Raw genomic sequence first — 18,155 nt, 5'->3', positions numbered from 1 at the left:
ATGATTAAACGGTCTTATTCTCAACTATTTATCAATTCCCTAATTAGTTTTATGTATGAGGTGCTACCCACTACTTCACCATAAAGAGAAGTACTTGCGTAGGTGCACTAAAGACCTTAATATCTCATCAAAATAATGGTTTATTGACATACTTTAAAATCTTCTCTCTTTTATTTTGAAACGCGGTGAAATATTAAAAACATATAAGGTGAACCAAGAAAAGAAAAAGTGTTCCTACTGTTTTGCGGTATAATAAAGGCTTACTAGCCCCCTTCTTTATATTTATGTCTGTTTTCACTATGACCGATATTTTATTTACTGTCAGATTTTAATAAAGAATGTATATAAGGTTTTCTATGAGTTTGTTTTTTATCCTTTTGTCATTTATTGTATCCAACTTAAATACTTTTGATAACCATAAAATTGTAACATTCTTAGTCCCAACTTTGCAGTTAAATTATAGATACAGTTGTTTCTATTATTACAGTTTTATAACCCCACTGATTATCCTTTCCACAGTGGGTATTAGTTACAGTACTTATTTAATATAGTTCATATTGTCCATTGTGAGAATTCAATATCGACAGAAGCACTTTTGTATTATTTCCTTTTTTTATATACAACATGCAGCTGGCCCAGTCTGTATTTATGGTTCTGGGTTCTATTCAAGCCTTTTCTCTTTGTGGCATGCAGCTTAACGTTTGTTGTTATAATTGTCTTTCTTAACCATTACACATTCACACCGTATATAATGTTCATAATTCCTATAGATAACTTCACACTCAATTATATATAGTGCAATCAACCACTTCATTATCAGTTCACAGTGCAAGATTTATATCAATGACCTCCAGCTTGACAGTATGTGGTACCGTTTGAGGTTGTATCCACACTCCACATAATGTTCAAAATGCATCTCTTTCTCATCTATATTATAGAAGATCTTGAATCTCAAATGCTTAATAAATAATATATCTGGCACTTCTGTGAATGCGTATGTGGTACTATTACACGTGTTATCCAATCATTCCTTATGTGCATGCTGCTGCATATTACAGCTTTATGCTAAATATAAATGTGGTACTGCCGGTATATACTGTCCACGTATGTGCTGTTCCGGTGCTACATATATTAGAGCCAACATTCTTATGAATAAATGTGCGGTGCTGTTATTAGAATCCATGCACTTTACATATATCCGTCTAGTGCTGGATATGTCCCGGAGCCGCCTGTATGTACCTTGCACTAAGTGTATCTTCCGACAACGCTTAAACCAGAGCCGGCACCCGTTTGAAAGTATACACAATGCTGTTTATTTTAAACGTCCCGATCTCAAAACTCTGAGCTCCCTCAGCATGTCCATTTTTACCTTACAGCCTGTGACTACATGGATATACGGTGCTGCTAATAATTATTAGGCATAATTTTCACAGCGTCATGTATATGGAAAATAGCACTACTATAAATTCACGTGCAGGGCTGTTATCAGGCACTCGTAGCTCTTTGTTTATGACACAAAGTTCTTTGTGAGTACTCAAATATATCTGACACATTATGTGTCCATATATGCCGCTGGTTAATTGAATGAATCGCAGCACTGCAATCAATGCACCTTTCCCTTCCGTGTGCTGTGTATGTATCAGCACGTCAGCTGTTATACCAACAATATTTCCTCAGATATTACATATCACTCCTCTTCCCTATGCCAAGCATACATCAATTATAGTTTTATAATCTCTATTCCGTCATTAGTGCATAATATAGACTTTCACAGATCGTAACTGACAGCTCTAGGTTTACACTGCAACTTATGGTTTGGACACATGCACTGCACATTGTACATCTCCCCCACCTGCAGTGCAGTATGGTTTTACCAAGGTGCCCAGTAACTTGCTCTTGCTCTTTTCGGCTTTGCTTCCAAGTCAGAATCCGGCCCTAGTACACTAGCTACATTTAGTGCTCGGTTTCTCTAGAGCAGTGGTTCCCAAACTCTGGCCTAAAGGAGCATTAACAGTCCAGGTTTTATGTATATCCTATGCTTGGCCACAGGGGACTTGATTAGTGTCTCAGTCAATATGATTTAACCATATGTGCTGAGCCATGGATATACTTAAAACCTTGACAGTTTGTGCTCCTTGAAGACAGAGTTTGAGTAACAGCTTTACGGCGATGGTATAGATACATTATAGTATTACTAGACGACATATCTGAGAAAAGCATACACAGACTTATGGGCAAACTAGTACGGTCTCAAAACCATCACTTAGGTGTGTATTCAATGCTCGTCGGATCCTTTCCGACAAAGCAGTATTCAATGAGCGGCCAAATCAGACAGGATTCGGCCATTCCCGACAATGCCAATCCGACTTTTATTAAACTCGGATTGACACTGTTGGAAACGGGGCCAAAACCTGTCAGATTTGGCCGCTGCTTCCAACAAAACACGTGGATCCGCAGCTAATTCCGCCGATCCACATGTTTTCCGACTTGTCTGAAAAAAGCCGGGGCATTGAATAGGTCGGAACCCCTTTGCGACCTATAAAAGTCGGAAACTGCCGTCATTCTGACAAGACGGCAGTTTCCGACTACAATTGAATATACCCATTAAACTTCACTGTATTATATATAAATGTGTATGAGTGTATAAAGTGCATGTGCTATAAATAACATTCTAATTTACACTTAGCAGATGGCTATCCACGAGCCTGTGCAACACCAGCAATATTCATACAGCAGGGGAAGGAAAATTACAGGTTGGTTTGAGTCCATGTTATATAACTAGAAGCCATTTACCTGAGATCCAGCCCTGACTCCTTCCACAGCATGTCCATCAGACGCAGCAGCTGGAGTGCGAGCATGTCCTGGCGCAGATCTGTGCAGAGAAACACACACATGAAACAGACCCGTTAGACACACACTGCCCGTGGAGGTGACTGAAGACTTCACCTAGATGAAACCTAAAAACTGACAAATACTTCACTGTTTGGGAGGAGTTCCAGGCATTATACATAAATGTAAAAAGTACAGGTTGAGTATCCCTTATCCAAAATGCTTGGGACCAGAGGTATTTTGGATATGGGATTTTTCCGTATTTTGGAATAATTGCATACCATAATGAGATATCATGGTGATGGGACCTAAATCTAAGCACAGAATGCATTTATGTTACATATACACCTTATACACACAGCCTGAATGTCATTTTAGCCAATATTTTTTGTATCTTTGTGCATTAAACAAAGTGTGTTTACATTCACACAATTCATTTAGGTTTCATATACACCTTATACACACAGCTTGAAGGTCATTTAATACAATATTTGTAATAACTTTGTGTACATTGTCCATCAAAAAACAAAGTTTTCACTACCTCAATCTCAGTCAAAAAAGTCCGTATTTCGGAATATTTGGATATGGGATACTCAACCTGTATTACATATCTGGGGTCTGACAATTGTATTGCAAGTTGGTGATGTTCATCTTAATTCTGCCAGCAGCCATGGTAAGCTGTCTGTTTGGAAAAGCCTGCGGGTGATGAAAGCTTCCCTGATCAATGGCAGACATTGGGGTACTTGAAGGATTGGTGGAACACTGGACGCCAGGGGTAACTAATCGTCAAGGTTTACATTATGTAAATTCACCAGAGATTAAATATTCAGCTTTAGCTGAAGCTAGCTCTTAAAACTTTGAAATACATTAAAGGCCAACTTACCTACAAGCTAACCCCACCTCCCACCTGAAAAGTTACACCTGGTAGGGGATTCTGAATGCCAGTTATTATTCATGCTGAAAGTTTAAACTACCTTCCTCCTCCATTGTGCCATTCACCTCTCATCAAGGAACTCAGAGTGCCAGTGCAAACAGACTGCAGGTGCCAGTCTGAGCTCCCTGCTTCCAGTTTGGGCTGTGTGGCACTCATATTTCTTGCTGACAAAAGGTGAGCTACTGCCCATGCCATTCAGCAAGAGAACGGAAGATAACTTAGGCAGGCAGACGTACCCATCACCCCCTGTAACTTATGGGAGGTGGATGGAATTATATCAAGATAAAAAAAAAGGAAAGTCATGGAGCTAGAATTTAAACATCACACGGTAAACAAATTGATTGTTTATGTGGCCATATATCAATAACTGACATAGTGAGATAATATATATCTATATATAAGCGATACATGTTTGTAATGCTAGGAGTAATGAATTCAGATGAACATTATAGAAAATACTGCAACTAGCTCCATCTCACCATCCCCATTCTTGAAGATGATCCCAGTATAGTCCCCTCCAAAACCTTTATTACTGTATACGATCCACAGAGGTTTCATCTTGGAGTCCATGTATTTGCACTTGTCCACACTGTCCCAACAGAAGAAGAGAAAGGATAAGTGGTAGTGATAAGTACTTCTACATAAGTTATGGGGATAAGCAAATAAACCACCGGTTATAAGCACTGATGACAACGCCCATGAGAAGACCAATAGTAGACATAAATAGGAGGGGCAAGCCATTGTTATTAATCATAGTAATTGCAGGTAAATTAGAGCTGGAAACTGAACTACGAGAGAGAAGAGTGTGAGCAGTTCCGGGTGGGATGTAAAACAGGTAGAACTCAATAAAACAACAAGTCAAGGAAGTAACAGACCATGGTGGACCAACTATAACCCAGACTGGTGCGTTTATGAGTGTTCTGTGGAATACTTGCTATTAAGTGCAAAATAATAGATATGACATTGGGTATTAGTAAAAAATCTTATATTGGTAGACCAAAATATCAACTGGATAACCCATACACCTAGTATTCAAGGGCGTAGGTACCATAGGTGCAGGCAGTGCAGCTGCTATGGGACCCAGGGCTGAGAGGGACCACCTTCCCTGTTAAAGTTACATGAGTTATATACATTTTTCGCCATTGGGTGGTACTTTTTCCGTGGGGCCTGCAATATATCTAGGTATGCCCCTAGACCTGCTCATTGCAGTGTCGTATAAAATGAACTGGAGGGCATTTTAATGTTATATAATATGAACGGGGCACTGTACTAAGACACAATATGAAGCACTATATATCGTAATGTGAATTGGGGGTACTGTGCGGCATAATGTGTACTGGCAGCTCTGAAATGTGACATAGGGTGAACTTAAGCACTACTGCGATTCATAAAAGAAACTAGGGCACTACTATGGGGCATAACATTAAATAAGACTCTACTATGGTTCAGAAAATGAACTAGGACACTATTATAGGGCATAAAATGAACAACTGCTGCAAAAGAAGTGACACTCTAGAAGCATTGGGACGGGAGGCCCTTAAAAATGTTTCTATGGGGCCCACAAAGTTCTGGCTATGGCCCTCATTCCGACCCGAGCGCATGCTGCACCTCCTCGCAGCGGTGCGTTCGGGTCTGAAATGCGCATGCGCGGGGTGCGCATTGCGCACACGGGCAACGACTCTGACAGCTAAAAAAGAGGTTGCAGCGGCGACCGCAAGAAGATTGACAGCAGGAAGGCGTTCCGTGACCATCATCGCTGGATCTGTCGCACAGGGTAAGTAGGTCTGACCCTGGTCTTGTATTGTGTAAAACTTTTTTAGCATAGCAGGGCTGCACAAGCGTTTCGTAGCCCTGCTAAGTAAAATACACTCCCCCATAGGCGAAGATTAGTTGATCGCACACGCAGCAAAAAGCTGCTTGGTGCGATCAACTCGGCATGAGGGCCTATGCCCCTGCTAGTATTCATATTTGGACTTAAAACTCATTATTGAGCAGCTACGGACAACATTCAGTGGTCCAGCATTGGCTGAACAGCGCACGCAGGGGTAAATTTACTAAGGTGGAAGGTTTTTTTTTATAACTGGTGATGTTGCTCATGGCAACCAAACAGATTCTACTTAACATTTATCTAGCTGCTTTTAGAAAATAGATAGCATCTGATTGGTTGCTATGGGCAACATCACCAGTTCTAAAAAAAATCCCACATTGGTAAATTTACCCCTCAATCAGGCACTGTGTTGCTAAAGGTTCCTATTTCTGTTCAGTGGTACCTTCCTATGTATTCCTGTAGTACTAATGGCAAAGCAGGCACTCACACAAGTTCAGAGAGGGTGACACTGGGGTTAAGAGGTGACTGTATATCCGTGAGAGCTTCCCTGTACGCATTTTGCTTCAAGCAGGCGTGCATGGTCTCCTTATTCTTCACCCTGCTTTGTTTCATTGCGTTCAGCTTGATCAGGCCGTTTAGTGTGCGCAGCTTGTTCAGCGCCTCCACCTAACAATGAAGGAACACTTTAGGTAGGATACTGTCCCACAGTCCAAAACATACTATCACATACCGAAAGACAAAAGCAACCTTATAACCTGCAGCAGAATATGGCACAATATACCACCAACCTGTAGAGCTATCACATTAAATTTACCTCTGGCTTCCTAAGGACTTTACAATGCATACTACACAACCAGGATATATAATAGGGGTGAGTGTAGAACAGGATTGTGAAGGGAATAGCCGTGCATAATTAAACCTAGAAATGGTGAATGTATATAAAGACAAAGAGGCAAGTTGGTGCTTCTTGGCAGGTTTGACATCAACATTTAGAGCAGCATTTATATTAACGTGAAAGCCCAGCGTGCTTTGAGCTTAATATTAGTGCCACTTTTAATTCGAAGGTCAATTCCGCCGTTTTGTAAATACAGTATACCTAAGGTCTCACAGAACGGTGTGGAAAAACCAGGACGCAGCATTAGAAGTTAACATTACTCTCATCAGCACCTGATTGTACTTCATGGAAGCTTTGGTTTTGTAGGTAGGATTCAGATTCCTGTAGCAGACATCTGCTTTATTGGCAGGCAGAGAGAAGTGCTGCCGACTGCTAGAACACTACATACTCTTCATTTTTACCTGCTTGGAGAGCACCTTCATATGTGCCACACTGCCCCGGCAATACGCTTCCAGCATCAAGCCAAACTGCACTGACACAGCAGGAATGTGTACTTCCGCCCTACAGCCAGAAACAGCAAGAACAGGAATAGACTTAGCAAAGAATGTACTGTACCATGCTAAAATAGCCAATACGTTATTATCTATAAGCAAACACATTAGGAGTTTCTAGATTGATGTTTTTTTTGTCTCTAAAACATTTTTGTACCTGGGGTCCCGTAGTATGTTTTGTCATTGGTCTCAGTGAGAAGAAGAGGTTTAGCTGTCTGGAGAAGTTACTAAATGGTAAGGGCCATTTCTTGAATTCCAAAACAGTAATATGGGCTTAGTTATAACACATAGGGGTCTATACGTCAAAGTCAGGAGAATAAAGTGGAAAATATTTGTTGCGGATGAGCATTCTGGTTACATGAGGGTCACTGTAATTATGTGCAATATATACTAAACTGCTTTTGTTGATAAACATTTGTTCCCTCTGAATGGATGTGTATTACACGTAACATTACATATATTTAACTTGAAGAAGAAAATATGAAAATAATAGGGATTTGCAGGTCACAGGTGGCCATCCTTTGGTATGCCTCATTAGGTTGAGCATGTGTCTCTTGATGAAGGAGAACACAAGAACGAAGTAATAACAGGTAACATTTATGAAAACTGGTGCACAGGTAACTAAAATGAAAAAGTTTCACTTGCTACAAAAATCGGGAACACAGAGCATCAATGAGGTTACAGCCCACACACAGGAGGCAGGGCTCTTGAACATATAATTCAGTCCCCTCCTATCCCTTCTTAGTCCCATCCTCAAGGCAGGAAGCACAATTAATCTTCATATCTCAGAAAGAAAACAGTAATAATTATAAAAAACCTACAACATAAACATAGCGAAACAAGAAACCAGTAGAAGAGGTAGGACACACCAGGACAGGAAAGACTCAGGCACACATTTTGCTTAAGTACAAAAAAATAGAAAAAAAAAAGTGTTGGTTGAGTAAAATGTTTTTACTGCAGCCAAAGGGAATCACAGAAGAATGATGGGAAAATCCCACTGCAGTATTTTTTATGCAAAGAAATACTGATGGCTGCTCCGCAACCACTACTAGAACTGCCGAGCAGACAATGTGGCACAATAGAAGTTTGTGAAAGTATACAGAATGATCCGATGGCCGCCATACAGCCAATGCCCCTTGCCTATTCAGGATCCAAACTAAGGGCTGGCATCACTATGGGAAAAGCTTAGACACTATCCTTGCACTGAAACTCGGAGGTTCTGCAGCTTGCTTAGAGTCAAGCATAGAAAGTAAGGCCAGAATGGCCTGGGTGTAACCTAGACTGGCAGCAGCCACATGAGTAGGACCTCACCAGAGTACCCTCAGGGGCATTAGGGCCCCTCATCTTAGAAGTCAGAATTGGTTGGAGAAAAAACAATGATGGGGAATGCAGCAATTATTCAGCCGAGACACAAAGAATATGTCTGTCTGTGCCAATGAGCATACCAAGTATGCTGAAAGGCTTCCAGGGGGCTCAGAGAGGAGTTATGTCCCAAGCTCTATATGGATTGTAGGAGGAGCCATGGCATGAAGAATTGGCGTGTACATAAGGAGAGGACACCCCACCTGCTCTGGCATCGGGGACAGCTATTAATCAAGTGTGCTCTCAGGGAAACTCAGCGGAGTGCCGATACGGATATTGAAAGGAGCTATTCTGGGCATTAGGGATAAGGCAGAGACCTCCTTCCATCTTCCTTCTCACCACTGCAATGTAAATGGTACCTCATAGGCAACAGAACCAAACCCAATTCCCTTGAGGGAGGGGGTTGGGCATGTGCAGTCCCAGCCACCTGCAAGTCTGGTAAAACTGTGAAATAAAAGATAAGAGTTTAAGTAGGGATGAGAGAGGCCTTTGTTCAAGCATCTGCCTCCCATGGGAGGTGTGTAGCACCATCATTAGTCAGTGTCCCATTTGGCTAAAGAAGAAATTTGCTGCTCCCCATAGTAACAACCCAGATTAATGTCATTCTATGACAATTTAGAGTTTATAATCACATATACGATTTCATTTCTTGTTCTATGGTTAAACTTTTTTCCAGTATTCAAAAATTTCATCCATTGTTACATGATTTCTAGTCCTTCCTTACAGAGTCTATAGCTGATCAATATCTCCAATGATGTCCAACCCAAGAATAAATATGAATACAATTGTATAAAAACGTAATCCCCGTTCTTTAAATTCTCCTATAAAAATATTTTTTTTCTTTTTAAACTATGAAATCACTTGATATATCAGTGATTCTGACATGTGGTTTTCTTTTAAACATAAAGAAAACTCAGAACAGCCGTAAAGATTTCTTCCCATGCCATTATAATTGCCATGTTTGCTTCCATATCTACATCTGTAATTGCAGGGAACTCCACGCTGTCTGAATGTATAACCTCTCATCCTATCCACAGAGAATACAGTCAGACTGGGGACAGAGTTAGTTAGGGGCAGCTCAGAAAGTATTAAATCTATGTGAACAAAGTCATATTTAGTAATAGCCATATTAAATGCTCCATGTTCAAAACTGCACCTTTCACAGCCATTCACTCAAAAGAAAAGGAAACCTAAAAATTAGCTCTTTATATTAAAAAAAAAAAAAAAATGGTAATATTTTATTTTACAGACGCATTTTCAACAGTAATATCCTAAATCTGTAAAGCTAACATCTGAATGTGTGATTATGAAGATTTTGTTTCTTTGACATTTTAATTCTTTTAAAAATCGGTCAGTGGTTTGGCAGCCAGTGATAAAAAATTAAACTGGTGGTTGCTTAACAATGTCTTCTTGTATTAACCTTGTAAAATAAGCCCAGTGTTGACCACTGTGTGTATGTACCAACCTCAGATGCCAGAACAGGAACTGTCCAATTCTTCGGTTATCCAGGGCTCGCTCTAGCAGGAAACGGGAGAGGGCACAGTCTAGGAAAGGCTCATACTTTAGAACTTGTACCAGTTGCAGCAAATACTGGGATAGTTCCTCGTCACTGATAATATACATAGAGGAAGACATAGTAACTTATTCATAGAAAAAAACAAACAGAAATTTATTTTTTACTAGGTTGAAAATGGTGTCTGAAACTTTAATCAATTTGGCATCCCGCCTTCATATTCAATCCTACGATATGACTATAATAGACTTAAAAGGCTCCTTAGCAGAATATAACAAGTTGATCCAATAGTAAGAGTTCTCCAATAACAAATCACACATGTTACGTTTCCCATACTATGGCAGCAGTTAAGGATTTCTACCAATATTTGGAACCCAAAAGCCCCCGTTAAAAAAAATAATAATAATATGGCAGACTTACCTTTATTAACTTTTTCTTTGAAGTCCATAGGGTCCACAGGGTTACCATAGGGTGTAGGTGGTTGGAGAGGATCGAGCACAAAACGGTTAAAGCTCCCAGGATGCCTTGGTTCTTCCTCCCTTATGCCCCCACCCCCCCACCCCACCCTAGCCAAAGGCCAGCCAGTTTTTGTGAACAAGCCCAAAGCAGGAGCAGGAGAGAGGAGAAGGAAGAATGTTACACACAAGAAACACTCTCACATTAAAGAAAAGAACTAGTGACCAAGAGGAAAAAAAATAATAATAAAAAAAAAAAAAAAACTCACAGAAGCCAGGAGCGTCAGGGTGGGCTCCCTGTGGACTTCAAAAGAAAAAAACAATAGGTTAACAAAAAGGTAAAAATGTGCGATCCACATAAATCCTAAGAGCATGGACCACATCCATGAAAGTCTCTTGCAGAAAGGTCTGGGGATTGAGAAGCTGGAACCACAACCATGTCATTAAGATGTAAACTGGATACCACTTTAGAAAGGTAGCCAGCCCAAGTTTGGAGGACAGCTCTGTCCGAATGAAAAATTAAAAAGGGGGAGCAACATGAGAGCACCCCTAAGTCAAATACTCTGCGGGCAGGGGCAACAGCAAGGAGGCTACCGGAGGGACAAAGGGAGGTTAAATGTGGAGAATACCCTGATGGAACGTTCTAACATCAGGCAGGGGAGCGATCTTTCGCCGAAACCACCCTGACAGAGCAGAGACTTGAACCCTGAGGGATCCCAGGCGGAGGCTGAGGTCTAACCCTGCCTGAAGAAAGGCAAGCACCCAAGAAACTCTGAAGGCCGTAGGATCATAGCCCCTTGGAGAACATCACTGCAAGTAAGAGTGGCATATTCTGTAGTAGATGCGGGCTGTGGTAGGCTTATGAGCCTTGAGCATGGTCAGCACTACAGAGCGTGAGAAACCCTTGAATCTTAAGAGGAATAACTCAAGAGTCATGCCGACAAAGATAGATGAGCTAGGTCGAGGTGCAGACAGGGACCTTGAGTTAGCATATCTGGCCATAGAGAGAATCCAAAGGTTGTGCCTATTGAGAGACTCCGCAGGTTGGCGTAGCAATGGCGCCTCGGCCAGTCTGAAGCCATCAGCAGCACAGTGCCTCCCTTCCTGCTTGAACTTGCAAAGAACCCTCGGAAGGAGGGAGACTGGAGGGAAGACATACGCCAGACTGAAGGTGGTCAACCGCACTTCTAGAGCATCCACGAAGGCGGCTGTGGGATCCCTGGTCCTGGACCCGTACATGGGTAATTTGTGGTTGTGCCATGAGGTCTATGTCTAGTAAGCCTCATTTGTCCACAAGGAGTTGGAAGATGTCTGGATGTAGAACCCACTCTCCAACGTGGACCTCCTATAGGCTTAGGAAGTCTGCTTCCCAGCTGAGGACTCCTGGGATGAACTTCGCCGAGATGGCGGGAGACCGCGTTCGGCCCAAACGAGGATGCACGCCACTTCCCTCATTGCTGCCCAACGTTGCGTGCCTCCCTGATGGTTGAGGAAGGCTACCGCATTCTCATTGTCGGACTGAACTTGGGACAGGTCAGCCCTGGAGAAGGTCCGGTGTCAAGAGTGAGCGCCTGCTATACAGCCCGAAGCTCCAGGATATTGATGGGCAGGTGACTTTCGTGGGTTGTCCAATTTCCCTGAAAGGACTGTTGCCCGGTCACAATGCCCCACCTGCGAAGGCTGGCATCCGTAGTGAGGAGCACCCAATCTGGTCCAAGTGAGACGTGTGTAGCCACCACGAGAGGGAGAGACGAATTTACAGAAGAAGTCAGCACCCCACCTTGGGATCCCCCATAAGGAGGCCCATCCCATCAGGCGGAGGGTTTGTTGTCAGACTTTGCAACTGGACGTCTGGCAGCCCAAGCTTGTCTTGTGCGAGCTAGTCTGCTTGGGAAAGGACTCGCCTTTCTTCTTACCCTGGGGGTGAAAGGACAGAAAGTAGGACATCCTAGGCTTTGGGGTAGCCACTGAAGGTAAAATGGCAGATTTAGAACCTGCAACAGTTTCCATGATCTTGTCCAACTCTGCACCGAACAGTATGTCTCCAGAGAAGGGTAGAAATTTGAACGCCTTTTTGGAATTAGCATCCGCCTTCCTGATGGGAGGCTGTCCTCAAGCGCATCCGCCCAGCTTTCAATAGACTTAGCTACCTGGGCTGAGGACATAGCTGGCAGTGTAATAGCATCTATATACAAATAGATGGACTTGAGTAACGTTTAAATTTCCTGTCCATGGCGTCCTTGAGGGAAGACCCTGTTGATAAACGCAAGGTAGAGCTTGTAACTAGGTGCGTCTACCGTAGGGGAAACATCACACTTAGAACACTCTCCAGTTGGGAGAGGGTAAAAAGACGTATGCCTTTTTGGTAGCTGGAAATGTTTGCCAGGAGTAATCCATGCTTCACGCATGAGTTCAGTAAGCTGATCTGACTGAAAGAATTCAGCCTTAACAACCTTTTGGCATTTAAATACCGACGCCTTAGGCTTAGGAACCGGTTCCTCATCCTCTACGTCAAGAATCACCTTGAATGCCTGCACTAGCACAGGAACCTCAACAGTAGAATGTCGTTCCCCCACAACAGAGGCAGACTTATGGAGAGAGACATTTGCATCATCTACCTCCGCAGATGATGCGTCAGAATCCGAAAGCTGCATAGACTGAGGATGGCACAGCACGCCTATGCGCATTGGTGGCAAACAGTTTGTCACCTTGTAGCATTTGCTGAAAGACGGCAGATGTTTTGATCGAGATTCTGAACAGAGTGGGAAAAACATCCATGCAGGGAGGATGCATAGAGGGGACAGACAAAGCAGGTGGCTTAGTGGGTGTTGCGGTCGAATTGGACACCCGCATCAGCGCCTCTGGTGATCTCTGCATCCGGAGGTAAAGGCTGCCAAAAACGTGACTCCCTGCACGCGACATCACTGGACTGCTCATCAGTGGTGGGAAGTTGTTGGAGCAGCAGCGCAAGCTTCCTATAGGACACCTAGCGCTGCTCGCTCTGATGAAAAGTAGTAAAAAAGAAAGAAATCATAAAAAAAAGCTTGGGGCTGCTTAAAAGCAGCCCCCCTTGTCTAGAGGTGCATCCGGCTCCTGCCAACACCAAACGAAAACTGGTTGGTCTTTGACTGGGGGCAGGGTATAGTGGAGGAGGGACCAGGGCGTCCTGGGAGCTAAAGCTTTAACTGCTTGATGTCTGGTCCTCTCCAACCACCTATACCCCAAGGTAACCCTGTGGAGCCTAAAGACCCTAACAAAGAAATATGACTTACATTAATTATTCTATTGCCTTCAATGGGTCAGACTGTCATCAGAAGAATCCAGCTAAAATTCACCATGAATTTATAAACACATTAGTTGGGTTTTACAATCGACTCCTTTGACCACAAACATGCAAATATTACTGTAGGACAGCATAGCTTGCATAACATGCTTATCCAGTGACCCACCTCATGCTCCTCAGGCAGTTGACAGCATACTCTCTCACATACTGGTCAGGATAGTTAAAATCGAGCAGCTCTAAAGCATCCCTGGGGGGCAGTTTGGACCAGATCTGCAGCAGTGCCTGAAGCTGTAAGTCAGAACATGCCTTGTTAACATTACTATTAGCATAAATAGTGCAGCATAGTGATTACTGGTTTATTTATTAGCAGTTATTAATGTAACACCAACATATTCTGTTGAGCTTTACAATTGGGAATAAAAGAGTAATAAAAGGAGACTGGGTGATAACAGACAAGGAGGTAAGAGGGCCCTGCTCACAGGCTTACAATCTACTGATCAGTAGACACTGCCTGTCTGGACAATCAATATAAAACTATTGCAGAAAATATGCTACACACTAATGGTGCTGCTTCTTACAGTAGTTATTAACCTGTTATATTGATGGGGAAATATTAAAGAAGAGCGCCACACAAAGCTTGCAATTCAGTGATCTTTTACTACAGTACTCATGTACCAGTGCTACTGCAGAGGGATCATCATTATGTACTGAAGCTACTGCACAAAGGTCAGGGTCATACACTTCAGATATAGGAGTAAGAACATGAAATGCTAAAGGATTACCATCCTCTCATGGAACTACAATGCATCAGATTGTAGGTACAGCACAGGAACAAGACTCAGAAGAGCTCACAAATGAAATTTATATGCAGCACAATATAACTTGGTTATGCACTATTGTGACAGGATGGTCTGCCCAGCACACACCATGGTGTACATCTACTCTGCAAGACACCTCTGCAAACTAGAAGTGCACTCACTATAGAAATCTGGAGAGGCTCAAAAATCAATAAAACAACTCCACACCAGTCAGGCATTGGGGACACAGCACAGTAATCCCCATCAGTCAAGTACAGGGACGACGGCACAGTCGTCCCCACCAGTCAAGTACAGGAGACATGGCACAGGGGTCACGGCACGGGAGTCCTCACCAGTCAAGTACAGGAGACATGGCACAGGGGTCACGGCACGGGAGTCCTCACCAGTCAGGCACAGGGATATGGCATAGGAGTTCCCACCTGTCAGGTACCAGTGACACGAAACAGGAGTCTCCCAACGGTTAGGTATCAGGTGGACAGCACAGGTATCTTCCACTAGCTAGGCTCAGTGGACAAGGCACAGGAAGTCTGACCTGTCAGGTACAGGAGCCCCCACCAATTAGGTATCAGGAACATGGCACAGAACTCCCCATTAATAAGGTATGGGAACAGGACAAAGTACTCCCCCCCCCCCCCCCCCCCCACCCTTTTGATCACATAGGTCATGCACTAGATAAACAGAAGAAGGACGGTATGCCATGTAAGGTAGAGCACTGTATAAAACATTGTGTGTGTTATGACAAGTCCACCGCTCACACTAAAGGAATTTTCCATAGAAATGTTTATTGACCTCATAGAGCGTGTTTCTACTTCCCTGTTTATCAGCTCATTGTCTGGATGTCTAATCACAGACAGGGAAGGAAGTTGTTGTGTATGAAATCTGGCCTCATGTCCTTTCATTGCACCTGGACATCTAGATATAGAAACACTTCACTTCCATAATGGGAGACAGCATTTTGGTTCAGATCAGTGCTATCTACTCCAACTGTGCAGTCCAGTGATCATTTATGGAAATCATGGCAGCTGCTCATAATTTTTTATTTTATATGTATTTGTATTTATTTCTAGTACAAAATATTTAAACAATTCATCTAGCAATGAGAAACTTGCTTGGCAAGGGTATAATGTTGTATCAGCTGCAGAACTTCATACGTTGGCCTGGTCACATGTATCAAAACCTTAGGAGAAGGTCATTATGTAGGGACATAGCATCATACCAAGTAGCAGCCAAGGATCGTACTAAGACATTTGCAGTGCCCCCTAAGCACCAATACTATGCAAAAAAATTTTGGTTGAACTGAAAAATGTGCAGATTTATTCTACTGGAAAGCATGGATTATCTGCACTACACATTAAGCGATTTCTTTATGGATGTTTGCTAAGCTAAGGGGTAGATGTATGAAACGGTGGTATGGGAGAGAAGTGGTATCAGCGCACGTTATGTGCACCCATACCGCTTTTCCCCTATGTATTAATACGGCGATGTGTGCGGAATGACAGGGACACCCCTGTCATTATCGATGCTGCTATCTTTAACATAGAGCGCAGATGTGCGGGGTAGTGTTTGAACGGTTAGCGTCACTGACCATTCCGACACCTGTAGCTATCGATTTTGACAGCTGCAGGTGTTGTTGCCCGGCACACAGCACTGTCCCTGGCAGTCTGTTCAGTCAGCCGGGGACTGTGCATTAAAAAAAAATAAAAAAATAAAAAAAAAGTTTTCTTTTAAATTTCAATAGGATCGCGGCTGCCGCTGTGGGTTTAATGACCGACGCATGCGCATAATCAATGCAGTGCCTGTTAGAGCAGCCGAAGAGGGAGAGTGTACGTCACAAGACAGGTACTTTAGCACTCTCCCTCTTCAGCAAAGTAGCCGGTCATACATTCTGCCGTTACAGGGGACCTGCTTTGCTACGCATAATGGGAGAAGCAGGTCCTGCCAAATAACGGCAGAATGAGCAATAATAATACAACTATCCCTGAATCTGTATAAGTCCGCCAACAAGGAGTAGGAGGATTAACCAAAATAAACCACAAGAAATATGGTCAAAATATCAAGAATGTCAAGACTGACCAATCAGATAATTGAAACCAAGCATTTCTGGACTTGATCACCAGCTTATTGGCAATTTGGACCAATAATTGTATAATGTGTACCTAGCTGTCTTCGGACGCAGCAGTGGATTACAAAAGCGGATTACAAAGGCCTCCTGCTGCTTTTACATATTTTTGCACACGAGCATTGTTCAAAGCTGCGGCTGCTGTGTGAACTGTATCTCTGAATCGGACCCACATATTGCAGTTACTAATGACTCCCCACCATCATAACGCACCAACCAGTGACTTCTTAATCATTAGCAACCTACAGCTGCTGCCCCTTGCTCACTGCATTTGCTGGGAACCAGCTGAGTTCCCAAATACTGTATACAGTACTGTACTCCTACAGTGGACTCGCACGTCTGCATTCACAGGAAACTCTGAAGCTGCCCTCACCAAGTTTCCCTATAAGGCCACTGTAACATCACAGTGTTACTAACATTGTACTTGGGATCTGTAAAATGCAGGAAACCAGCTCTAATGACTCCTGGCAGATACAAGACTTAATTTGCAGCTTGGTTTCATACGCAGTGTGAGCACAAAAGGGGGAAGCATGCCTCAGCCACCAGGGGGCTGTTTCTTAAGGGTCAATTTACTAAGCCTTCGATGGAGATAAAGTGTATGGAGATAAAGTACCGGCCAATCTGCTCCTATCATTTTTCAAGCCCAGCCTGTGACATGGCAGCTAAGAGCTGATTGGCTGGTGCGTTATCACTCTATAAAGCTTAGTAAATAGGCCCCTTAGTCACTACAGCGTCCGTGGTTTGGCTTTATAGAACAACTTTCATCAGTGATCAAATTATTAGGAACAATTGCATAATGGCTGCAAGACATTAGCAAGCAATGTATACGGACTAACAAAATACAGATACATGGGAGAAACATCTGTTTTACACATAAGACAAGAGCCACAAATTGACATGTTTTGCTCAGCAGACTATTCTTTTGGCTTTACTGTAAAAGAACACTTTAGGATGTTACTTCTGAGGGCCACCAGGAATTAGTAATGTGTTTGCCATAACACAGAGAAGACACAGAGCGGGATGGAGGAAAGCAGCGACCACACTTCAGGGAGAAATAATCTACCACTTAAGATTTGACGCAATAACTGAAGAAATAACATCTGCCCCATAACAGTAAACTGTCAGGGCAAGGCAACTTAAAAATACCTCTGAGCATAAAAGGTTTTGTGCCTATAGATTTCTTGTGTGAAAGAAGTCCATTTGTGATTGCAGAGCGTAGGGCTTACTGCTGCTTGGGAGGAAGCAGAGGTCTAAGTGACCCGACAGGAGCGAGGAAATTCCAAAAATACAGCTTGCTGCCTATGTTTACATTCCGCTGCTGTAAATCTGGAAGGGAAATGAGGGCTACAGAGGAGCTCTGTGACCAGGAGAGATAATCAGCCAGTGAAATGCAAACCTGGAGGACGCCCAGAGACCAAAGGATGTCTAAAAACAGCTCTGCCTGCAGAAGACCTCCAATCAGCGTACGCAGACAGGAAACCATCTTATTACAGACTGTCCCAGCTGTGTTTTCTCTTAATGTCACATGCCAATGTCTTTGTCTGCGGTGTCATCAAATCAACCAAAGAGAAAAAAACAACCACAAAGCCAGTGCCATGTGTACATGTAGGAACAAGCGGACATGACAA

At 42.9% G+C, this 18,155-nt stretch overlaps 1 protein-coding gene across 6 annotated transcripts in view; it reads right to left on the bottom strand.

Annotated features, from left to right (window-relative positions):
* PIK3CB (phosphatidylinositol-4,5-bisphosphate 3-kinase catalytic subunit beta) overlaps nt 1–18,155 on the bottom strand; it is a 403,067-nt gene that overhangs the window by 38,066 nt on the left and 346,846 nt on the right. For all 6 annotated transcript variants that reach the window (XM_063915643.1, XM_063915645.1, XM_063915642.1 and 3 more), the window contains 6 exons: nt 13,757–13,878; nt 9,805–9,948; nt 6,888–6,987; nt 6,079–6,257; nt 4,243–4,352; nt 2,794–2,872 (listed from right to left, as the gene is read on the bottom strand). In XM_063915643.1, the coding sequence (XP_063771713.1) occupies nt 2,794–2,872; nt 4,243–4,352; nt 6,079–6,257; nt 6,888–6,987; nt 9,805–9,948; nt 13,757–13,878 (734 nt within the window). The remainder of the gene's footprint in view (nt 1–2,793; nt 2,873–4,242; nt 4,353–6,078; nt 6,258–6,887; nt 6,988–9,804; nt 9,949–13,756; nt 13,879–18,155) is intronic.

The sequence above is a fragment of the Pseudophryne corroboree genome, chromosome 4 (assembly GCF_028390025.1).
Source record: "Pseudophryne corroboree isolate aPseCor3 chromosome 4, aPseCor3.hap2, whole genome shotgun sequence".
Classification (NCBI taxonomy): domain Eukaryota; kingdom Metazoa; phylum Chordata; class Amphibia; order Anura; family Myobatrachidae; genus Pseudophryne; species Pseudophryne corroboree.
Note: the sequence above shows the minus strand (reverse complement) of the source record. Positions and strands in the feature narration are given on the sequence as shown.